Source organism: Panthera onca, chromosome C1 (assembly GCF_046562875.1).
Source record: "Panthera onca isolate mPanOnc1 chromosome C1, mPanOnc1 haplotype 2, whole genome shotgun sequence".
NCBI classification, from domain to species: domain Eukaryota; kingdom Metazoa; phylum Chordata; class Mammalia; order Carnivora; family Felidae; genus Panthera; species Panthera onca.
In genome coordinates, this window is record NC_138346.1 from 145,807,684 (window position 1) to 145,832,427 (window position 24,744).

At 41.4% G+C, this 24,744-nt stretch overlaps 2 protein-coding genes and 1 pseudogene across 9 annotated transcripts in view; 2 read left to right on the forward strand and 1 right to left on the reverse strand.

Annotated features, from left to right (window-relative positions):
- LOC144617231 (uncharacterized) overlaps nucleotides 1-24,744 on the forward strand; it is a 91,885-nt gene that overhangs the window by 57,767 nt on the left and 9,374 nt on the right. For 3 of the 7 annotated variants that reach the window (XR_013557520.2, XR_013557522.2, XR_013557516.2), the window contains exon 2: nucleotides 20,667-20,780. Coding sequence is in view for 1 of the 7 variants with exons in the window: in XM_078451704.2 (XP_078307830.2) it covers nucleotides 17,052-17,132; nucleotides 20,667-20,780 (195 nt within the window). In the remaining 6 variants the exon portion in view is untranslated. Of the gene's footprint in view, nucleotides 1-17,051; nucleotides 17,133-19,335; nucleotides 19,486-20,666; nucleotides 20,781-24,744 lie in introns of all 7 variants that reach the window. The other 4 variants (XR_013557518.2, XR_013557519.2, XR_013557517.2 and 1 more) reach the window with 4 other exon arrangements.
- On the forward strand, nucleotides 2,725-4,995 carry LOC132673598 (palmitoyltransferase ZDHHC6 pseudogene; annotated as a pseudogene).
- Nucleotides 6,796-24,744, reverse strand: part of LRRC8B (leucine rich repeat containing 8 VRAC subunit B) — a 92,137-nt gene continuing 74,188 nt past the window's right edge. Inside the window, exons 8-12 of one of the 2 annotated variants that reach the window (XR_009608123.3) lie at nucleotides 20,602-20,694; nucleotides 18,359-18,454; nucleotides 18,018-18,151; nucleotides 12,511-12,597; nucleotides 6,796-7,445 (exon numbers count right to left, since the gene is read on the reverse strand). The gene's annotated coding sequence lies outside the window, so the exon portion shown is untranslated. The remainder of the gene's footprint in view (nucleotides 7,446-12,510; nucleotides 12,598-18,017; nucleotides 18,152-18,358; nucleotides 18,455-20,601; nucleotides 20,695-24,744) is intronic. The other variant, XR_009608124.3, reaches the window with a different exon arrangement.

Below are 24,744 nucleotides of genomic sequence, written 5' to 3' on the forward strand. Positions count from 1 at the left end.
TTTTTTTTCTTTCTTTTTTTTTTTTTTTTAATCTTCCAGTAGCCAGTTCTGCGCTGGGCACATTAGTCCTTGAAATAAAATCTTTCTGTTTGTTTGACTGCTGTTTGGGGTACCTAGAAGAACCTTCAGGAAAGCCACAAAACCCAAAGTTAAGGAAGACTGGAGAGAAACTTGTTTCACCCTCCTCAGCACTGACCACCCCCAACCACTTTGGGTACAGCTCCATCCTCAAATGGCTAAAAAAAACAACATAGAAATTAAATTATACTATAGTTTCTAAATATCTGTGCCTCCCCCTTAGAAACATTTGTCTATGATTTTTAATATAGAAGGGAACAGATCTAATGTAAATTCAGTCTATAATGGCAGACTCTCTGGAATCTGTGAAGAAGACATTTTTGATCCACAGAAAACATACAATGTCTTTCTAGAAGTTTCCTCAAGGACAGAAGAAAGAACGATGGAGCAGGAGTGAACTTCTACAGCAAACTGATCATTCCTCCTCCTTGTTTCCTTTCTCTCTCCGTTTCCTTTCTTGGGTCGGCCAGTCAGGCACCCCAACCCCAAGGCCTTCATCTGTCACCCAAAACAGAACAGCACCTCCTTCCCAGAGGCTGCCTTTTCTCACACGAGGGGACACAGGATCTGAAAACCATGCATTTCCTTCCCTCACTTCTACTCCCAGCCTAATTTCCTCCTCTGTCCCTCCAGTTCCAGGCTGGATTTACAGGCCTTACCTGAGGCGGGGAGGGGAGCCTACCTCAGTCCCCCAGCCTAGATCTGGAGGAGATACCACTGCATGCTGCTGCCTGGTGAGGAGCCTACAGGAAGCAGCCTGAGCCTCTTTTTTTTTTTTTTTTTTTTTTTTTCATTAATTGTTTTAAATTTACATCCAAGTTAGTTAGCATGTAGTGCAATAATTATTTCAGGAGTAGAATCCAGTGATTCACCCCTTACATATAACACCCAGTGCTCATCCCAACAAGGGTCCTTCTTAATGCCTCTTGTCTAATTATCCTATCCCCCCGCTAAAAACCTTCCAGCAACCCTCAGTTTTTCTTTATTTAAGAGTCTCTGATGGTTTGTCCCGCTCCCTGTTTTTATATTATTTTTGCTTCCCTTCCATTATGCTCATCCATTTTGTATCTTAAATTCCACATGTGAGTGAACTTATATATTTGTCTTTCCCTGACTAATTTCACTTAGCATTATACACTCTAGTTCCATCCACGTTGTTGCAAATGGCAATATTTCATTTTTTTGATCACCAAGTAATACTCATATATATATATATATATATATATATATATATATGACACATCTTCTTTATCCATTCATCTTTCGATGGACATTTGGGTGCTCTCCGTAGTTTGGTGATTGTCCATAGCACTGCTATCAACATTGGGGTGCACGTTCCCCTTCAAAACAGCACTCCTGTATCCTTCGGATAAATACTTAGTAGTGCAATTGCTGGGTCATAGGGTAGTTCTTTTTTTAATTTTTTGAGGAACCTCCAGACTGTTTTCCAGAGGGGCTGCACCAGTTTGCATTTCCACCAGCAGTGCAAAAGGGTTCCTCTTTCCGAGGATTAGGTGATTTAATACATGTCTTAGAACTGCCTGACATATCATAAATGTGCATTGTGTCAATTTTTATTAATATTAAACAGATAATGACATCTTCTCTTTTTTTGACACTTGGAATTTTTTTGTTTCCCACATGGTTGAGGTTCAAAAATTATTTTTTAACTTAATTATTTTAATATTAAGTTAAAGGAGGAGTGTTTCCTTCAAATTAAAAAAAAATAGATAAACATGAGGAAGTGCCAGTTGCCAGTTTTCTTAAAAGTCAACATCTTGCAGCTTGATATATAATTTCTTTTAAAAAGTAAGCCTACTAAGTGCTTCTTGCAGGAATAAAGTATATATGTTTTTTTTTTACTCTTTCCTTTCTATTTCAATTTAACATATCACCCATGATACATGAAATAATTTCTTCCCCCAATTGAAACCCATGAAATTATTTTCTTGAGAATCTTATGTAAAATATCCAGCCTGTTGCAGAACTTCTGCTGATGTGACTGATTCAGTGTCTTAATTAACATTATGGAAAAAAGAGTACACACAGATTTTGAAATAGTGCTTTTATTGTTTACCGAAATCTGCATGACTGAAGAAATAACCAGTTTTAACACATCAGTGTTACAGGTTCTCTCTGCCCCATGATTTATACAGGGGATCATCCCAACAGTCCCCCAGCTGCTTCATGAATTTGTGATCTACAAGGGGAGGGAGGGCCTTGTACTCAAAAGAGAACACATTTCAAAAGTCTGTTTGAAGAGTAAAAACTGACAATGTTCATTTTAAAGCAGAAATAGGTCAGCCATTCGAAGACAAGAGAAGGCAACATTTTTGTTCAGAAGAATAATAGAAATATGGCATTAAAAATCAGGACAGAGGTGCTGAAGCTTGCTCAGGAGGTAAAATATTAAGATCTTTCTGTCAGTTTTTAATGTTCAGAACACAAAGCTCTGTTCATCGCAAAGAAGCCAGTTTGTTTATCAAGATCACTTGGATTTCTTTAGCAAGTAGTTTAACTCTTCCCATAGTTTTCTCTGGTCATCATGTTGTATTTTGTAATGAAGACAAAATGGAGAGCACTGGTGGAAAGACAGACTGCTCGCAGCTTGGCCTGCCTTCTAGCCTCTCACAACCAGGATTTGCTTTCTGCTTGTGCTGGACGGAGGTACCCATGACAGAGTTATCTGAGGAGAAGACCTGTTCTGGGTGAGCCCACGTTGCCCTGGAATTACATGGCCGAGGGGTGGGCACCAGGGACCAGACCGAGATTGGGTTTCAAGCCAAGATACTGGATTCTCCTGGTTAAGATACAGAACTCTGCATGTGTAACAGTGAAAATGGCATACACTGCATTAACGTCCCATGACTTGAAGGCATGACAATTCAGAACACACATGAATTTGTGGCACATGGAAAAGTGGCACAGAACAAGGAGATGTGTGATTTTCTAAAAGTAGGAACGCATTCATTCTTTCTCACCAAACCAGGTACATTCTAAGCAGTTATCGAGGTTGAAAATCTCCAAGAATGAAAGAGACTATGTCACTGAGTTTCCATCATAGCCCTGGTGACATAGCAGCACGTTCTATCATGGCCAGGATTGACTCTGTCATGGTTTTGGTCTTGACACACAATGAGAGGAAGCATGACTTCATTTTATCATGTTGATAAATTATAAATTATAAAATTCTTTATAATGACCTCCATGCTAGTTTATTGGTCCTGGCTTTGCCCCTTTGGGGTGGAAACTTGAAAATGCTCAAGATAGTAAAGTGTTGCCACGCACACAAGTCACCACAGTTGCATCGCCACAGAAGGTGTAACAGATGTGTGATGAAATTGGACCATCACTGTCCTTGGGTCAACAACTGTTTGGTTACCAAAGTCATGCCTTGTTCACCCTGCATCTCCTTTTAACACCGCTGGGTTGCATTCATGCTGCCTTCATTTTTGTTATGACTGTGTTTACATGGCTTTACAATTGGCTCTCCTTTGGGTGGAACACGGTAAAGACTGAGGAAGGCAGCCCGGAGAGACCCCCTTCCAATTATTCCCTTTGAATTAGTGGCACTTGTAGGCAGCTTGTTTGCCTTGGGATTAGCTTTGGGAACAACCATAGCTGTTGGGATGTCGTTTTGTAGCCAGATGAAAATAATTCTCAGAAACAAAACTTCTATTGAATCACGGACTGAAGAAAAGGCTAAACATCGAATTCAATATTACTGACTAGATGAGGTCTCTGTTTTACCATATGAAATAGGAAGTAGATGGAAGAACTTTAAACAGGTATTTACATGGTCAGGGGTCCCTGAAGGAGATGGGCTAGAGTGGCCAATAAGAGGAGGCTGTCACCAGTACAATAGAACAATTAAAACAAAAAGCAAATAAAGGAATCAGAAGGGTTCAGTGTAAAGCAATAGAAGATTATAGTGGTACCTGCTGTCTTCTGAATAAAGGAATTGAAACCTTCATGAGCCACCTGCACTGAAGAGCCTTAAATAAGGCTACAGAAAGGGGAGTTCATTTTAGCCCTGATTGTATGGAGATAAAATTCTTGATGATTCCTTTATCGAAGGTGTTTCAAGAGTAAGAATCTGGTTTTCTAGAAACTGTGTAGAGAAGAGTCCATGTGATGCTGAAACAGATCAACCCCCAGAGGACGAGAAGAGAAATAGATAGCCACAGTTAAAGTAAAATTATTCTTTAGGTCCTCTCCAATACTTGAAAATTGTACATATTACTAAAGAATTATGCAATGAACCTGCTCTGGTCAAGGTGTTCTTTTTCTCAAAGGTGCCCTAGAGCAATGATCTAAATTACCATTTTGAAATGGAGAAACCATTCTGCTTATGCCTTTGAATTCCTGCCCCTCTTTGCCCCCTCTTCCTTTCCCCAAAAGGAAAAACACTTCATCCAAGTAAGTCAATTGCATTTTCTCTAGGATTATTTTTATGTGCTGCACACTATGGACCACACCTGCAGATATAGTGATGCTTTTATCCTGTTTCCACCTCAGTTTTCCCCTCATTTCTTACATAATATTCTAGATACTATAGAACTTAATATGTCAGATTTGATATAAGCCTAAATTTTATTACCCGTCTTTTAATAATGCAGATTTTGTCAAATCACATAAAGATTAATAGATGTTCTATAAAAATGAAAACAAAAAAAGTTACATGACAAGTTGAAATCTTCCTTCAAAACCTCTCTCAAATGTCCCTCAGATTTTCCATTTCCACTTGTGCTCCCCCACGTTAGCTCTCATCGCTTTATGGCTACACAAGGGTGACTGCCTCCTTCCTAGTCTCCCATTTCCTGTCTTCACTTCAGCCAGACCACCTTCCATGCAATTGTCTAAATTATCTTCCAAAAGTACAGCTCTCAGCATGTATATTATTTATGGCCCATAGTAGCTGCTCAAGAAATCACTTGATTTCCCACTGCCCAAAGGAAAAAACTTCAACTCGAAGCCCTTATGTTTTGTAAATAATCATGAGAGATTATTATATAATAAAGAATATATTTGGTCTTTGTCCCTGGTTCCTGGTACACAGAGCCCTTGGAATTTCCCAAGTGATAGAAGTGTCTTTGTTAAGCTAATGAGATGACTCATGTGGGCCTTTAGAAAGCTTCAGGATGCGGGCTGGACATCAGAAAGGCCAGCCCTGCTATTAGAGTGTTGGATTTTGGCCCAAATTGACCTGGAGGGGAGGGCAGGTTGGGGGAACTAGGAACTGGGGAGGAGAGAAATTAAGATCAATCTTGTCTTCATAATGAAACTCCAGTAAAAACAGTGACATCAAGGCTCATTGGAGCTTCCCAGTTGGTGAACTCATAGAAGTGCCCAGAGGGTAGACACAGTCTCGCCCCATGGAGAGAGGGCACAGAAGCTGAGTTCTGTCCTAAGCTCTCTTCAAAAACAACTGTAATCATAATTTTGCACTTTCTTGAGTTCTGTGAGTCATTCTTGTGAATTATCAAACCTGAGGGAGTCATGGAACCTCCAGATTTGTAGCCAGCTGGACCGATGAGTGGTTGGCCTTGGGAATCCCTGGGGGGCTTGTGACTAGCATCTGAAGGGAGGGCGGTCCTGTGGAGAACTTTGCACTCAACTTGTGGAGCCTGTGCCAAGTCTAGATAGTATCAGTATCAGGACTGGGTTGGGTGGAAACAGAATAGAGACGGCATTCAGTAGCTATTACTGGAATCTACAGAAATAGAGCATGTTACCAGAGTATGATTTGGGATATCGTGGCTGTAATGGAAAGATTGATTTAAAAGCTTCCCCAGGACCACAAAATGGTACTACTGCTTCCTATGGTCTGGCTTACAGAGAACCTGTTAGGTTGGCCCCGTGCTAAGAAATCATGCCTGTGAGTCATTTGAAGACAGAGGAGTCAAAATATTTTGATGAGCTTAGGGCAAGACATTTGAAATGCATTATGACCTGTGGTCTTAATTCCATGGGGTCCTACCGGTGGTTTATTTGGGCAGAAGACAACCTAAGTGTCCTCCACGTAGCCTCTCCGAGAAACATTCTACCTAAGCAAGACAGCCAAGCCTGGCTGAGCAGTTATAAGTAAATGAGTACGTGAAGAGTTGGAGACCCCTGCACTGTCGACAACCTTGGTAGCACTTCTGAGAAGAATCAAGCTGCTGGTGCTGGTGATGGTGGTTATGGCAAGAGAGAGGTCACCGTCTGCTTGTTGCTCACCAAGCTGTTTCCAATGTTGGCAGTAAAACCCAGCAACAGAGGGTAAGAAAAGAGAAGTCCCCAGGCGCTGCACAGCCCCTGCCTATCAGACCCCGTGTGAGTGCTTTTACTTGACTTAGCTGATTTTGTCCTCCCCCGTGGAGGGGGTGGAGGTATTATCATCCCACTTTACAGAGACTCAAACTGGCTACAAGTGCTGTGAGCTCTCACAGCTAGTAAGTTGGAGAAGAGGCGTGAGCATTCAGGGCTGTCTGAATCCAAATTTAAACTCTACATTCTCCATCACTGCTGATGAGCCAGCTTTGGGCCTCACCCTGACATGCCCGACTTACACTCTGGGTTAGGAAAGCCGAGAAAGGTTATCTTTTCCCTCTCAACTTAGTATAGAGTAAGCTCCTGAACCAATTTTCCCCAGACAAGCCAGAGATTGCCAGTGGCAAGACAACATGGGACTCTTTTGCATGGGACAACATGGGACTCTTTTTTCTCAGCAGTGTCTCATTTAGGCAAATTGGTGCTAATTCTGGGGCAGACTGGAACAAGTAACCATCACGGCCTCCTGGAGACTTCTTTGGTGCCGCCACCCAGGGCATACGTGGCTGTGTTTACAGAGAGCCCCTTCCACTCCCCTGAATTAGCTCCATCTAGTTGCAAGTAGGAAACAGTGACTCTTCCAGCAAGAATCCTTGATGGTGCGTCCTTCTGACCACCAGAAGATTCCCTAGAGGGTTCACCATGCGCTGAGACCACACTGGGAGGTTGAGGCTGGGGGACCTGCATTATTAAGCATCTGTTTGTCATTAGTAGGTGCCTTTTCTTGCACGGTTGGCCAGGCCCTGACACCGCAGGGCCTGGAAATACAGTGCCAGGCTGTGGTGGTGGACGCTCAAAGGACACTTGGACAAGACGTGCTGACCTTGGCAGTCTCACGCAGCCACCAGCACAGCGGGCAGCCTGGGACAGTGTCTCACCTGTAGGCTGGGGCCTGGGCTGAAGACAGAGTGCAGCCACTCACCAGGGAACGCCTTGAGCTGAACACACTCTCTCTCTCATCTCTGAAGGTTTCACAGCAGTTGATTTCCCATGGAAACAAGCAGAAATCTGTTTTAATCATCTGGCATTTTTAGTTTCCTCATTTGTATGAGAACCTGGAGATACAGACATATGGTACATTCATTACCCCAGAAAGCTACAGCTGAAAGAAAAATAGTTAAAGCCAGTCTTAAAGCTGGAAAGCTTCAGCATATACCTTCACATTACTTTCCTTAATCTCACAGATTGTCAAAAATGCTGCCAAAATAGTTGTTTCTGTTTCAGCTCAGCGCTTCCAGCAAAATCCACATTTGAACCTCAGTGTGTGCTTCTTCCAAGGCACGGCTGCCCCTCTTACCTCCTGACCCAGACGGAGAGAGTAGACTGAGCGCAGATGGAAAATCCCAGGCCTGACCTTGCCCTCACTAATCCTGTGACCTTGGGCTACAACTGAGCTTCTCTGGGCCTCGTTTTCCTCATCTGAAAATGTCATTCAGTCACCTGGCAAGTACTTGTTGAGCATCTATTTTGTGGCAGGCACTGTTCAAAGAACTGGGAAGATAGTGATAAATAAAATAGGATCCCCACTTTTGTGGAGTTTAAATTCTTTGTGGGGGGAGATAAATGAGTAGAGGACACAGTATGGTAGTCGGCAGTAGGGTCATGGGAAAAAACAGAACAGGGAAGGGAGTATTTGTGCAGAACAATTGCAGGTGTGAAACACGCTGGTCAAGGAAGTCCTCAGTAGAGAGGAGGCAGTGGAGGAGAGGTCTGAAGGACGTTATGAAGGTGTTCTGGGTGGATGGCAGAGGAAGAGTATTTTGTGGGGAGGCCCTGAAGCTGGAGACTGCCTCTGTTTTTGAGAAATAGCAAGAAGTCCAAAAATGGCTCAAATCTGCGTGTGGGGGCTTTGAAAGCCACCAAAGAGGATTCGCCAGCGGGTGCTCTCAGAGGGTTTTGAGCAGAGGAGAAACGATCTAAGATGTGTTACGGTAACTCTGGCTGCTATGTGGAGAGCACACTGAGGGGGGACAAAGTCGGGCCACCGTTGCCGTAACTGAAGGGAGGCCCCATGATGGAATGGACCAGGGCAATTGGCATTTGGTGGTGAGAAGTGCTTGAAGCGTAGCTATACGTTACTTTGAAGGGAGAGCTGCCAAGGCTGGCAGATTACATGTGGGTGTGAAATAGGAGAGCGAAGGCCAACTCCCCAGTTTTTTAGCCTGGCTGCCGGAAAGAGTGGAGTGTTGATCTTCTGAGACTGAGAATAGCGTAAGGGGAAACAGGTGGGGAGGGATGGCACCTCGGGAACTCAGTTTGGGGCACGTGAAGTTTGAGACACCAGTTGGAAATCCAAACAGACACAACGAAAACATGTGACTCAGCAAACAGTAGAACTTATCAGATGAACTCGATCTAAAAGAATGATAGCTTTTGTCTTCAAGAAAAATTAGAGTAACCTCTGGTGATGCCATGTGGTGAGAAACCAAGATGACTGAGAAGTAAATCATTTTGAGAAGTAAAGTTTCTGTGCTTTCCTAGCCTGGACACTATTATCATTATTATCTCCTTGCAGTTAATTACCTAATGCGGGATTGCAAAGTTCACAAATTTAAAGGTAAAGAAAGGTCTGGTCACTGGAACATACAATACAGAAAGCACACATCCACCCACCCATTTTGGGGAAAGTTACACAGCGCTATAGTCTGAATGTTTGTATCCACACCCCTCCCCAAATTGATAGGTTGAAATCTTAATCCATCAATGTGATGGTATTAGGAGGTGGGGCCTTTGGAAGGTGATTAGGTCATGAGGGTGGAGCCCTCTCACATGGGATTAATGCCCTTGTAAAAGAGATCCCAAGATGGGGCGCCTGGGTGGCTCAGTCGGTTAAGCGGCCGACTTCGGCTCAGGTCATGATCTGGCGGTCTGTGAGTTTGAGCCCCACGTCGGGCTCTGTGCTGACAGCTCAGAGCCTGGAGCCTGTTTCAGACTCTGTGTCTCCCTCTCTCTGACCCTCCCCCGTTCATGCTCTGTCTCTCTCTGTCTCAAAAATAAATAAACGTTAAAAAAAAAAAAAAAAAAAAAGAGATCCCAAGAGCTTCCTGCTCCTTCCACCAGGTGGGAACATAGCAAGAAGTCAGGAGTCTGCAACCCAGAAGAGGGCCCTCACTAGAACCTAATCATGCTGGCACCAGATCTTGGGTTTTCCAGTCCCCACAACTGTAAGAAAAAATTGTTTGGTGCGTAGAAACCACCGCGTTTATGGTATTTGGTTACAGTAGCCCCAAAAGACTGAGACATACAGGCCAGAGTTAGAAGAAGGGTATTTATGACTAAGGGTGCAGAGAAGAACTCAGTGCCTATGCTCATTTTGGTGGCAAGAAGCTTTCTGGCTCCCAGATAGAGAAGGCTGTGAAGCTGGAGTTGAGCTGTATAGTGGAAATGATAATATCTAGCTTGCAAGGTTGCCCAGGGCCTGGCTCATAGTAGGACTCAATGAATCTTAGTTCACTTGCTTTTAAGGACAAGAATTCTGTACTATGAATCTTTGTACTCTTAGCAGGTACATAATAAATGTACTTATTTCTAGATTCGAATGTAGCCACCTTCGATATTAATATGTTTATGTTATATATTACTAATAATGTATATTAATATTTCTAAGGTACTAGAGACTTAAGGCAAAGTTAAGACTTCAATCGAGAGCAGTGCTCCCAAGTACAAATATAATGCAAGCTACATAGTTAATTTTATGTTTTCTAGTATACATTTTAAAAAATGAAAAGCAATAAAATGGATTTTAATGGTATTATTTAACCCAAAGTATTATCCTTTCCACAAGTAATCCACATAAAAATATTGACGTATTTTATTGTTTTTAACTAATTCTTAGAAATCCAGTGTGCATCTTATACTTCAACTAAATAACTCAATTAACATCTCAATTAAAACTAGCTGCAATCCAAGAGCTTAATAGCCACACATGGCTAGTGACTATCATACTGGACAGTGTGGTTCTGGCGGCAAAAGGGAGGTACTTTTTTCTCTTGCTTTATGTTTTTATGTGCCTGACATTCAACTACAGAAACATGGTGTGTTTTCAGTCAGTCAGGCTCAGATATTACTTGTTCCTTTGTTTTATATAGCAGGCAGTTATGTGGTCGCTATTTTTATACACAATGGAAACAGAGGATCTCAGACTGTCTTTATGCACTAGGAATGGAACATGGCATCTCCACTTCACCTGTTCTTATCTCCCTTGGGTAGAAACAAAACAGAAGAAAACCCACAAAGGAAAGATCCAATAGCAAAACTTGTGCTAGTGTGGGTGGTCATCCTGATGGCTGCACTTTAAAATGTTACCTTCCTCTGATTTTATGCTAAGAATCTTTATGATAGAAAAAGCATAAAAATGGTGGTGGTAGAGGGGGTCACAAATCACTTCGAACTGGTGGCAGGAGATCTTCTGAGAAATGACACTCATAGGAAATAAAAACAAAGGAAAAACTGTCTTGCTAAACGTAGAACTCTTAGTCACAGAATAACTGGGACACATTTCAGTTCATCTAAATAACTTCGTGTAGTTTTGCAGACTCAGTCGTATCTCTAACTTACAAAATTCCTCCCTGATGCCAGAATCTTAGTGTTCGTACTGAGCAGAGAGAGTTACTGCAAGCAATATTGTTCTAAGCACTTTAAATGCATTGATGTGCTCAATCCTTCTAAGTCTTATGCCCCTTATAATAAACCTGTAACAGATTTGAATCTCAGCTCTGTCACTTGCTAGCTAGGAAACTTTCTGAGATTTAGTTTTCTATTATGTAATTAGGTTTTCGTGAAAATTAACTCGAAATGTGTGAAATGTACATTGCACGGTGCTTGACACTTGGTAAGATCTCCATAAACATTGCTACCGTTATTGGTGACAAATGGTTACCTTACAAATCTTAAGGAACTTAAGGAACTTGCAAATATTCTATGGCAAGGAGTCCACAGGGTTAGAATCTCTTCTTCTGGCTATTAAGGCTATTAACAGTGGCTTTCAGTTTTAAGAGCCACAATTTCCCTTGTTCATATACTAGAAAGTTTTGGAGGGTATACTCCAAAATTGTTTGTGGGGTATATAAATCAAGAATGTATTCCAACATCACAAATATTTTTTAAAAGGTTTTATTTCTAAGTAATTTCTCTATTACCTCATGTGGGGTTTGAACTCACAACCCCTAGATCAAGAGTTGCATGTTCCACCGACTGGGCCAGCCAGGGGCTCCCCAACATCACTAACAATTTTTAAAGTGATTTTTGAATAGCTGACATATGGACATGATGCAAACTTAAAAGAAAATGCAAAAAGATACACAGAGAAAAGGCACTCACAGGAAATAAAACCAAAGGAAAAACTGTCTTGACAAACGTGGAGCTCTTAGTCACAGAATAAATGGGATGTTAACTTTTTCAACCATAGATAACTTAGTCCCTCATTGCTGGGATGGACCTGTCCCAGGAAGTCATGTCTGATGTTGGGGAGAATTTTTAATCATTGATGGTTGTTTTAAGGTGTCACTGTCATTAGGATCCGGCCACATTTGAGCAACAAGGGGGCAGTCAGGAAATGGTTCTCAGGCAGTTTATTCATCTGGGGCTTTATGAAGCCACCTGGAGTTTCAGATGAATCAATTTGTGGAGTGCATAATTAGATGCTTGTAGAGGTTTTAGAGTGACCTTAGCAAGACGATAAGCATAAAAAGAGCAATTAGGAAAAGTAATATTTTGTAAACATCATGGACATAAGGCATTAATCTAAGAAATTGTGAAGAATGATGGAATATTCATTAACTAAAGGTTCAGTAATTTTCAAAGTGATAGAGCAGATCTAAGGAAGTAAAACCTTACATTAATTTTGGCAAAACAGAAGCGACAGTACAGTTTCATTTTTTAACAAGATTGATTACGAAGTACAAAAATGGAGTCATTGTAGGCAACTCTTTTTATAACGTGTTCAGTTGAGCTAGTACAGATATGACTGGGGAAAGGTTGAAGCAGGTATGGGAACACCTGGTTGTAATAACCCAATAGGTAACATTTATAGGCTTGTGGGTATAATCAATAGTAGCATTTGGGATGAAAGAGAAATTAGTTATAGGCAAGACCCAGGGGTCTCTGACACGGTGAACATACCAGAGTTTTTTGGTGACAGGTCTAACAGTCAGAGAGGTTTCTTCTTTTTACAGTAGACTGAGAAATGTGGATAAGAATATCGTTTCTCTAAGAGAAAGAGGAGGGGGGAAACAAACAAATAAGGTAGAAGCAACAGTGAAAAAATGGTATACAGGCCTGGTGGGCTCATCCTGGGAAAGCTGTCTCTTTCGGCTTTCATGTGCTTCAATTCCTGGAATTTTTATTTTTAGGTCATCAGTTGGTATGTATAGGTCTGTTCAGGATTTGGTGTTTTGTTTTGTTTTTTAAATGTGACATGTGAATCTAGGAGTCTATTTCTTGGAATTTTCTGGCACAAGGATTGGTTAAATTGTACTTGTTGGGAGTCTTGCCAATGAGACCGAATGGAGTCTTTTTGGAGATGTCTTTTCTAATAGACGAAATCTACAGGTTGTAAGGTTCGTGATGTTTAATGTTTTCATTCCCCAAGAGCACACTGTGAAAAGGTTGCTCAACTAAAGTGTTGTTATTTTTAATAGAAGCAATTAGGCCCTTACCACGGTGAAGTATATTGTCTTTTGTCAACTGTGGATCAAAGAAACAGAGGCTATGAGTATTGGGTGTCCTGTTACAAGAACAGATTCCTATTGAGCTTATGCAAATACATACCTTGTCATGACAAATAAGAATATTTAACAAGAGTTTTTGAACTCTTTTTCTCTGGGAGAAAAAGATAAATGTTTTAACCTTTGTTGTAAAGACAATGTACCAAATTGTGGTAAGTTACAGATAGCTGAAAGGAGAGGGGAAAGGGGGGTCCTTTAAACCTGGAAAACAAAACATCAAGAAATCAGTTTTTATTAGAGTTTTAGGAATTTTATATACTTTCTACAACATTTATAATATCTATTTATACAAATACAACATAAAGAAGGCTTTGTATTTCTTTTTATTTGACATGTAATTGGGCATATCAAATAATCCTAATTAATGTAATATTTTTCTTTTTATAAGGAGAGGGAACAGATCTTTTGAAAAATTTCAGACCCTCTAGAAATTGTCAGTTACTTTTAGGTCAAAAAGACTTTATTTAGAATGCGATTTGGGGAAGTTTGTCAGAAAGGTTTTGAACATTTGACCAAATAGGATCATAAGATTATTGTAAAGCAATATATATTTTTTAATTTTTTAATGTTTTATTTATTTTTGAGACAGAGAGAAACAGAGCATGAGCAAGGGAGAGGCAGAGAGAGAGGGAGACACAGAATCCGAAGCAGGCTCCAGGCCCTGAGCTGTCATGTCAGCACAGAACCCAACACAGGGCTCAAACTTACAAACTGTGAGATCATGACCTGAGCCAAAGTCGGATGCTTAACCGACTGAGCCACCCGGGCACCCCTATTGTAAAGCAATCTTTAAGTATTTTTTTGACCAAAGTGACAATAAAAGATTTCAAAGGCAAATACAAAGGATTGCATAGTTGGAAGCAAAACTTGACTCTCTTAATACCAGAAAACTTGGTTTACTTGAATAATCAAAGATCTGGTGAAGACAAAACATAGAATCTTTGTTTTGTAGATATATTACACGAAAGGTAAAGAAAGGTCTTTGTTCATAATTTTTTATTAAGGGCAGTTATTATTCCCATAATTTAAGGAAATGTTATCCTTTTTACAGAGAAAAATTGAATTCTAATGTAGCAGTGTATTTTGTATTAACATTTTCCCTTTTTAAAATTTAAATAAATCCATTCAAATCTTAGCTTGACTATAAAATTTCCTTTTGAATATTCCTTTCTATAAGCCTTCTACAACTTTTTAGATGTATTTAGGTTTTGTCTTATTGTTTTCCTTTTTTATTTTGAAACAATCATTTTACTTTAGGACACAGTTACTTTCTTTTTTAAAATATTTTTGGCAGTTTCAACTTTGTTAGTTTAAGTGGTTTTTTGTTTGTTTTTGTTTTGTTTTGAGAGAGTGATCTAGAGTGTGTGTGATGGGAGAGAGGGACAGAGGGAGAGAAAGAGAAAGAGAGAATCCTAATCTTAATCCTAATCTTCCATGCTGAGGTGGAGCCTGAGGTGGGGCTTGATCCCATGACCTGAGCTGAAATTAAGTCAGACTGTCAACCGACTGAGCCACCCAGGCGCCCCTCAAGTGGTTTTTTTTTTTTTTATTTCCAAAACTTATAAAGTTTATCTAGAAAAGAAATGATATAAGGCAGTTGTTAACAGAGTAATTGCAGACTTACTCTTAGAGGATGGTGTAATTCCTTATGCATTGCGTTAAATGAATATAAATTCCTTCTATACAGTATCATGAAAGTAATGAGAGGCCTGAGAAAATTGAAACTTAAAAGCTTAAGTTACGGGAAACTGAAACCTAACCAAGCTTAACCAGCTTGTTCCGCTTCTGTACATGGGCGCGCCCATGTATTCCTGATCAATCATTGTTGTCTGACACATCCGTATATTCCTGATCAACCATTGTTACTTGGCACATCCGTGTACTCCTGATCAATCATTGTTGCCTGGCACATCCGTGTATTCCTGATCAATCATTGTGATACCCGTACCCCCGGTTGTGGTCTGACCTAAAGGCAGGAACCAATCGAATACTGTTAAGTGTCCAACTTTAAACACCAACCAATCGCAGCTCTGTAACTGTGGAAAATTCCTGATTTCCCCATGACTTGTTTGTACCTGTCTATAAAAGGGGTGTAAAAACCTCTCTCAGGACCTCTCGGCGTCACCGGCAACGAGGGCGCAGAGGTCCAGGTTCAAACCTGCAATAAATGATCCTTGCTGCTTAGCTTTGACTCTGGACTCTGGTGGTTCGTTTTTGGGGGTCTCTTAGACTCTGGGCGTTTCAGTAAACCATACACTTCTAGGGAAATTACAGTGTGAGAGTTATTTGTCAGCAGACTCATCCTGCCTTTGCTCCGCTAGAATGGGAATGATAAAACAGGCAAGGACAATAGGAGCCCCATATCATTGCTGAGGAGGGTTGTTCTGAATTAGGCAGAAGAAAGATTAGAAAGGTAGGACAACTCCCTAAACTGATGGCAGAGCTGTATTTATAAGGGAAACCATCACCAGAATTCCCAGCCTTGCAAGTAGTTGTAAGAAATGGGGGAAGTTTATTAATTTTTTTAAATGTTTTTATTTTTGAGACAGAGAGAGACAGAGCATGAGCAGGAGAGGGGCAGAGAGGGAGACACAGAATCTGAAGCAGGCCCCAGGCTCCAAGCTGTAAGCACATAGCCTGACACGGGGCTCAAACTCTCAGACTGTGAGATCATGACCTGAGCTGAAGTCGGATGCTTAACCCACTGAGCCACCCAAGCACCCTGGGGGAAGTTCTTTTAAACAGATTGCTGCCTGGCTGAAAATTTGAAAAGACAAGGCAACAAAGTATAAACCCATCAAAGAGTGATTACAGCTTGGTCTTGAGGAGTTACCACTATATCTATAGGATAGAAAGGTGGTTGTTTTGATATTGGCCTTTTCACCTGGCCACATAGACCTTCTGTTGCTTAATTTACCGGGATATTAAGAGCAGTGGCTTTTAAACATGTTGGATCATTTCACAGTAGGAAATATAGTGTATATTAGGTCCCAGTACATACACTTATAACACCACGAAAGTGACTAAAATAAGAGTTTAATAAATAGACACATATTTTCTATTTTCAGTCTACCCCATGCATGCATTTTTTCATTTTATGAAATTATTCTTTCTCATAATATTTTAAAATTTAAATTAAAAAGCCAAAAGCAGATCAACTCATGTTTAGCATTTGATGTTTATCTTATTTGGAAAGATGATTTAGAAAGCCAATGAATATCCATTATTTAGTTTAACTTAATATAAACTTTGATCTTATTTATAATTATTTAAATTACTTGTCTTTAGTCATTATACTTGGATTAGCTATTACACAGCTAATCATCATTTTAAGTTATTTGTTTTTTTCGCTGTTGACAAATTGTGCATGATAGAGATAAATGAGCTTATTTGATTAGTAAATCCAGGTAAAAAAAAAGTTGTTTATCTCATTATATTTAACACCGATAATTCTGAAGACAGGATTAAACCAAGAAACTTGAATTAGCTTTTGTTTATCAAAGGTTATTTTAGATTATATGAACTTGAAAAAAAATTGCATTAGTTTTTTTTATACTTCTGAGAAATTTAAGAATACTTAATTTATAAGCACTTGACTTTTCTCAAGCCAATTAAATAGAGATCTTTTACAAACTAATTCTGGCAATACCAACCAGAGGTAGAACAATATCACACATCTCTAACATATACATATAAACAAACAGAGGCGAAGACCTTATGCTTCTTATTTTTTTGTTTTGTTTTGAATTTTAGCCATGTCTCAGGTATGAAACTCAAAAAGAATAGTTGGATCCAAATTATGGTTTTGGCAGATGGACAAAAAACGTTAGAGTTATTGGCATAGATGGCCCAAGTCTTTTACTAAAGACTTTTGTATTATTTGTATGTTATAAGGATCCTTATAGAACTGTTTTTGAAGCCATTTGTGTCTTTTAGAAGCTTCTGTACATCAATCAAGGAGCACATTCTATTGTCTCTCAGAAGTTTGGATTCCTCTCTTCTAAGGGTCCCTTTAAGGTGAATTTATCTAAGTTAAAGTTTCCCCAGCATGGCTTTCACTTACAAGCATATGAATACGTTGGTAGAAATCAGAATAACCAGGATTATAAATCTGAATGACCAAATTGTTATTATTTATTTTTTTAGCCAACTCTAGAGGGTCTTCAAGGGTATTAGGCAATTCTTTAGTAATAGCTCACAATTTAGCTATAGTCCAAGGGTGATAAGAAACAGAGGGAGTTCCTGACCCCCCTTCATTAGGTTTTATCTCAAAGGGTTCTTGAATGACTGGAGGATTCAGGGGAGGGCTTCAAGCTTGTTGTTATAGGCGAGAAGCTCAGCTAAACTGGGGTATATGGGTGGGGGGTGGGGGAAAGAAGGCAGAGAAGTAGTAGTGACAGAGGTTGGTTCAGGAGCTCCAGAGAGCTTTTCTAGTTTGGATAGCCTCTGAGAAAGGTCAAAGTTGTCTTTGGAGAGCCAGGATTCATTTCTCATAAAGGAAGAGAGTTTTGAATCATTTGATTGGCTACTTGGAGCCCTCCAAATACCAACTGAAATATGCTTCTCATTTATTTTGCTCGATTTTATACCCCCTTTCCAGTTGTACACGCAAATAAATTAATTTTAGAATTTCACAGGATCCCCAAAGTGACCACTGTGATTTTATTTTATTTTAAGTTTATATATTTATTTTGAGAGACAGCAGGAGCAGGGGAGGGGCAGAAAGAAAGAAAGAGAATCTGAAGCAGGCTCTGTGCTGTCAGAGCAGAGCCCAAGGAGCCTCTCACTCAGGAACCCAACTGTGAGATCATGATCTGAGATCATGTCCAGAGTAGGACGCCTAACTCACTGAGCCACCCAGGCACCCTGTGAGCGTTGTAATTTTAAATGTAGAGTACTTACCAGATAGCTCTGGATAGGAGAGCGTTAATACCTTGTAGAAGCCTTACCAAACAGAATCCTCACAGGAAAGTGTTAATCCCCTACAAGTACTGGCCAGCATCAGACAGGGATGTGTGACTCCCCTCTGAGAAATTCTACGCAATAGAATTGGGTCAGAGAAGTGTTAGTCCTCTGTACAGCCAGCACCAAAAACATACCCAAAGAAAGGCTAGAACCTCAACCAACGAGGGAGATTCAGAGCCGGGGCGGGGGGCGGGGGGAGCGCGGGGCGGGGGGGGGGACTCACCACAGGCACTTGGGCTGTGGGGAGACAACAGAGCACAGAGGGTTCAAGCAGGTACCTTGCTGGTCCAACATCAGCACAGGAGGTGAGACGCTATTACCTCAGATCCCACTTCTTCAGACACCAGAAATGCCAACCAAGAAAAGAGGCTGAGCTACAATAAAAACAAAAGCATTTATTTGGGGTTCAGAATTACAATTCAGGGGAACACAGATTTGGGCAGCAACCCAAATAGTGCCTCCCTTACCCCCTCCCCACCTCTGCCAAAGATTTAAAAGACAAAAAGGAATGCCTGCATATATTGTTTAGAAAAATTTTTGATTGACAAAATAAAAAAAAATTTTTTTGATTGGTGTTGGTGGCATAAAACCAATCTTGGCTGAATATACCTAGTCACTAAGGCTATCACCAAGCAAAGTCTCTTACGTAGGAAGTTGCAGATGTTCAGGCTAAGTCTTTGGAATATTTGCACTTTGGCCCAGTTCAAAAATTCAGGGTTTTACCAGGTGAAAACATGCATATGGCCCATCTCCTTAATGACCTTCTGGCTTAATTTAAAAACCCCTTGACATAACTGACCCCATTTCATTTCATCGTTCACATGATTCATGTGATCTTCTGTGAATATCCAGACTTATACACACACACACACACACACACACACACGCTTTCAAATACTCAATTAGCACATATATTCAATAGGAGTATATCGTTTTAACTGAGATACTCCAAAGTCATAGCATTTATAAAGACTTGGGGCAGGAGTTTTAATTTAGAAGTTAGAAGTGTTCCCCCAGGACAGTCTCTTGCAGGCTCACCATAGCTATTGGCGCTATTAGCAATTGCCTTACCAAAGGTCCCAGGGAAATGTCAATTAAGGAGTGAGAAGTGGGTGAGAAGAGAGTTCAGAGAAAGGAAGGGGAAACTGATGACCTATCCAGTGTCAGATATGACTCTAAGAATTTTCAGGGTACTGTTTTATTTAATTTTCCCAACCACCTGGGGAGATGATTATTATTCTTTCCCATTTTGCAGATGAGAAAACTGAGATGTAGAAAACTGAGTGACTTGTCCAAAGTAAAACAGCTAGAAAGTTTTGGAGGCAAGATTCAAACTCAAGTCTGGCTGATTTCAAAGTCCCAAGCCCAATGACTTCCACCCTACTGGAAAGACAAAGGCGAGCAGGTACCCAGGAGGGTGGAGAGCGGCTGAACTGCCAGTTGTTTTAAATGCTCTAGGAAGGGTGGGAGGTGAAATCTGAAACAAACAAACAAACAAACAAAACCCCACAAAAAATGAACAATTACAACCTCAAAACCAAACCCAATAGCAGAAACCACAGACGACAACCCTTCTCTGTCTCAGCACCTCTTCAGACATGTGGGCTCTTTACCAGGCCACATTTTAAATGTTCACAGGGGTGAGGTCTAAGACAAACATACAGAGATGGTGACATTTTGTTGGGAAAATAGACCTTCTACTTTTACGCCTTAATCCATCCCCAGAATCCTCACTTTTGTGGCTAAGTGGAAGTCAGTTGTAATCACTTGAGCATACAACTAAGATTTCTGTAAATCAAAATTCCTGAGAAAACAAAACAAAACAAAACTAGATATGTTCTTCGGTTCTGGTAGTGTTATTGTCACAATCAGTTTGGGCTGCTTTAACAGAATACCATAGACTGAGTGGCTTAAACAATACACATTTCTCACAGTTTGAGAGGCTGGCAGCCCAAGATCAAGGTATCACCGATTAGGTTCTTGGTGAGGGCTCTCTTCCTGGCTTATAGACAGCCGACTTCTTGCCATCACAAGACACACAGAGAGAGCACTCTGGACTCTTCCTCTCATTCTGTTTCAAGTTTTTATTTATTTAAGTAATCTCTACATCCAACGTAGGACTTGAACTCACAACCCCAACATCAAGGGTCACAGACTCCTCCAACTGAGTCAGTCAGGCGCCCCTCTTCCTCTTCCTATAAGGACACTGATCCCATCATGGGGGCTCCACCCTCGTGACCTCACCTAATGACCTTGCAGGTCCCCACCTCCTAATACCATCACATTGGAGGTTAGAGTTTCCACATTTGCACTGGGGGTGGGGGCACAAACATTCAGTTCATGATACTAACAATAACAAATAAGTCCATACACACAGAGTTCAGCAGCTGGCCAAGTACATGCACATAAATCACTTCATTTGCACCTCATGATTGTTACAGGTGAGTTACCTAGTCTCCCTGTTTTACAGATGAGGAAGCTGAGTTGAGAAAGATTCAGTGATTTCCCCAAGGTCACACACCTAGTAAGTGGCAGCAGTGGAGTGCAAATTCAGGGCTTCTCATTTCAAATCCCGTGTTCTTTCAGCTGCAGCAGGAACCAGGCCATTCCGCCCCTGGTATGAACAACAGTGGTAACAAAGCAGAAACAAGAACTGATGTTTATTTCGAGCCAGTCTCTTCGAAAACATTATCTCCTAGGGTAGGTATTATTACTTTCTCTATTTTACATCCCTGAAAAAACTTACAATTGTCAGGTTTAAGCCACTTTTCCAGATCATACAGCTACTATGTGGCAGAACAAGTATTTGAACTGCGTCTGGCTGAATCTAGAGATTATGTTCTTAAACCTTCTGCTCTTTGAAATGCTCTCTAGAAAAACTCTTTCCCATTTTGCAGATGAGAAATGCTCTTTGGAAAATGCTCTTTGGTATGTAAGATGAAAATCTTCTGTCAGACATACTTATTGAGATCTTAGTAGAAATGGATTTCTTGTCCTTTTAGAAGCACTAGCATCCTACAATGTACTCTATTGAAAGCCCTATTTTCTAGGCACTGCAGATGGAGGACAGATGTTTCTTTATGCTCTGAAAGGTCCACTCTATGTAGCTGACCATAATGAGATTGTATCTTGTTCTGCATGTTTCCGAAAAATGGCATTGGACAGATTATTCCAAATGAAAGCCCAATCAAAGGAGTTACTGCATAGATTTGAGGAAAATAACAGGATGTTATTCAGTGGTGTGGGTGGGAACTTTTCATGTCAGAGGTCATTCTGAACCACACACACATTTTGAGATGTGTTCTACCCTCAGATTCAGCCTGAAGTCCGAGCACTACACATATGTCTGGTTGAGATTGATGTGTGTGTGTGCCGGGGGGAGGATCACAGGTTTGGGGACTGCTGCTGGACTTGATTTCAGTATGATACAGAATTACAGGTAGAATGAAGTCCCTAAGGCCATGGAGAGGGAGTGGAAACTTGGACTTAGGTATGACTATTCAGATAAAGATACTCTCTGTCAGTTACGTTGTTGCCTGGGTATATTTTAAAGGCCTATTTGGGAAGAATAGTTAGACCCCTAAGATAATATTTCACAGGCTTGTTGTATTATGGGATCATGATTGCAGCCCACAAGAAGGTTTTTAGGGCCAATACACCAATACGCTTGCATTTTGGCCAAGCTGATTTCCAGGCGAGAAAGTCCGTTGGATTCTATGGAGAATCATAGCAGACTGAAATTGGCCTTACAATCACCTAGCTCAATGTCTTTCATTTTATTGAGGAGGAAACCAAAGTGGACCCAGAGAGGGTTAGTTACATTCTGGAGTCTAACTTAACACAGCTGAGAGAGCATTCCCCAAAGTCCTGATGGACAAAAGTTCAAGGTAGTGGTTGCAGATTTGGTTGTGTTTTTGCATAGCATCTAAGAGCACAAACTCTGTGAAGTCAGATGTGCTGAAGCCGATTCCTTTGCTTACTAGCTCTGTGTGCTTTGGTAAGACATCTAACTTCCTTGAGCCTTAGTTTTCCCATCTGTAGAATGGGCACAAGATGTTCATGCTTTAATTTCACCATACCTATTATACCTTCAGGTAATGTACCCACAGTTCTACTCCCTCCTGCTATTTCTTTGCCCTCAAGCCTTGAATGATTCCTCTTCATTTTCATGGTCTGTCCACAAAGGTTCCCCCTTGTAGTTTCTGGCACATACACTTGCTGTTAGGCATTCTGGCTGACCCAGTGGCCCCATGACATAGTCTGCCAATGTCTGGCTTTCTGCCTTTTACTCATTCTCCCTCTGCAACATGCCGGGCACTCTGCTGGTTGAAAGGGCATAAAAAAATGAACAAGATGTGGTTTTGGTCATCAGTTTAGTGAGGAGGAAATCTATAAATAAGCTTCACTACATAGTTATTAAGAATAAAAACACCTAACTCCAACTTTGGAGAAGGAAGGTGGTCAGGGAAGGTGTTGGAGACAAAATGATACTTCATCTTAGTCTTAAAGCATGAATGGAGGTTTGACCAATACACAGATAGATGATAGGTAGAGAGATGATACATAATATTCCATATTTCTATGGAAGGAAGGAACTTCCGACTGAAAGAACAGCATGGACAAAGACATGGAAGTTTAGAAAGGCCTGGCAAAGAGGACTGCCATGCAGTTCCATATGGTGGGCTTGCTGGAATGCATGTGGGAAGTCCAGCACTGCCCAGAGGATTTGGATGCTGGCCAAAAAGCCACAAAAAAACATTGGGGTCAGGTCACATCACTGCTTTGTTAAGTCCCACAGGGCCCAAAAGGGCAAGAACATTAACATTTGCACTGAGTCACATGTAAATGACAGTGTTTGCTGTACTGAGGCTGGGGGCACCCTTCTATGCTGCGTGAGAGTGAAAAGTCAACATGGTTACATTTCTGTGACTGACATTCTGGCCATGTGGCATTGGATTTCATTTTTTCAAGATTCTTCTATTTAGTTACAAGAGATAGGCCTTTTCCTTTAAATCACACTGCCTGGCTATGGGAGGGCAGGTAAGGATGTGACTGTGGTACGAAGGAGACTGCCCTGCTCTCAGCAGCGCCCTGAGTGGTGATGGGTAAGTCTTGTTACCAATGGACAACCCTGCATGCCATCCTTTGCACTGTGACTTGGCTACCTGATTGCCTCCAGGGAGATGTAGGTGCTGCCCAAGGGCCTGGCCTGTTTTTTCAGCCATCTCTTGGCTGTCCCTCCTCTTCATATGAGGCCAGAAAAAAGAGGGAGGAAATAAAGGGCCCCAGTGCTCCTGGTGGGCCTGGTTCTCCTTTTTCTGGTCCAGCATACTTTTCTCATTTGGAAGAGAACATCGCCTTCACATGGCAGCCAGTTGGATGGGAAGATACTAATGGAAAATCTCAAAGCTGGGAGCTGAGACTTCCAGTGGATGTGGATGCTGTCCACACCAGTTTTACAATCGAGTCAGGCACACGGACATTAAACAAATAGTAGTTACCAAAGTGACGGATACTTCAAAGTAGAGTGCCAGTTGCCATGAGAACGCATGACAGGGGAACCTGAACGGGGACCTGGTCAGGGAGGTACTACACTGAGGAAGTGACCGTTTACCCCAAGAACTGGATGAACAGGAGTTAACTAGGCAAAGCGAGAAAGGAAGAAACTTCTAGGCAAAGAGAAATACATATGCAAGACTGAGGTGGGAAAGGGCAAGTTTTAAAAGATTTTCTACCACATTTGGAGGAAAAGTCATTAGAGCTAACCAGTAGTGAGCACCACCAGGGTCAGACAAGATGCTAAGCATTTTATACAACCTCATGGAATCCTCCTAAAACCGTATTGCCACGAGGGTGGGGCCCTGTTTGTCTCATCCCCGTCATCTCACTGTATCCTCAATACCTAAGGCAGCAGCTGGTTAGAAGCAAACACTTAATATCTGTAGGATAGAATGTAAATTTTATAGAAGAGGAAACTGAGGCTCAGAGAGATAAGGCTATTCAAGTGTTACGGTAGAGATGAGACTCCAATCCCACCTGAAGGGTGGAGCTGAGTGCCTTCCCAGTGGCTGGCACACAGTCTGGCTCTGTGTAGGGCAAAGATCTTGCTTTCTCTTCTTCTAGACACAAGAGAGCCCGAGTGTAGGGCTGGGCACCAGGGCACAGAGGAGGTGCACAGCACACAGCTCCAGGGCAGCTCACCATGTGTCAGGTGAGCCTGAAGGGCACACAGTCTGCCATGGCAGCTGGCACCCAGTTGGATTTGTACCCTAAGTGCAGGGAGAAGCGGACATGTCTCAGTCCACCTAAGACTGGGGTGTGTGTCTCTCCCACTGGAAGCCTGTTTGCCGCTCAGACACTTAGACCCAGAGCCCCAAGCAACAGAAACCTGAGAACTGAAAACTTGGAGGCATCCATCAGCCCCAAGTCAAACTCTGGGCTCAATGTCAGCGGTGATGGATCAGCTTCAGATTTCAAGCTTTGGTGTTAAAGCCCAAGAGGGTCAAGAACCTCACGGGTCACCTTTTTACCTGCACAACCTCAGGACATTTCTCATTATTGGGATCTGTAACCTGAGCACGATGAAGGCCCTCATGGGAATGTCCCATCTGCCCTGACCTAGATAGTTCCTCTTCATCATACACCCAGCTCTCCTGATGTGGAG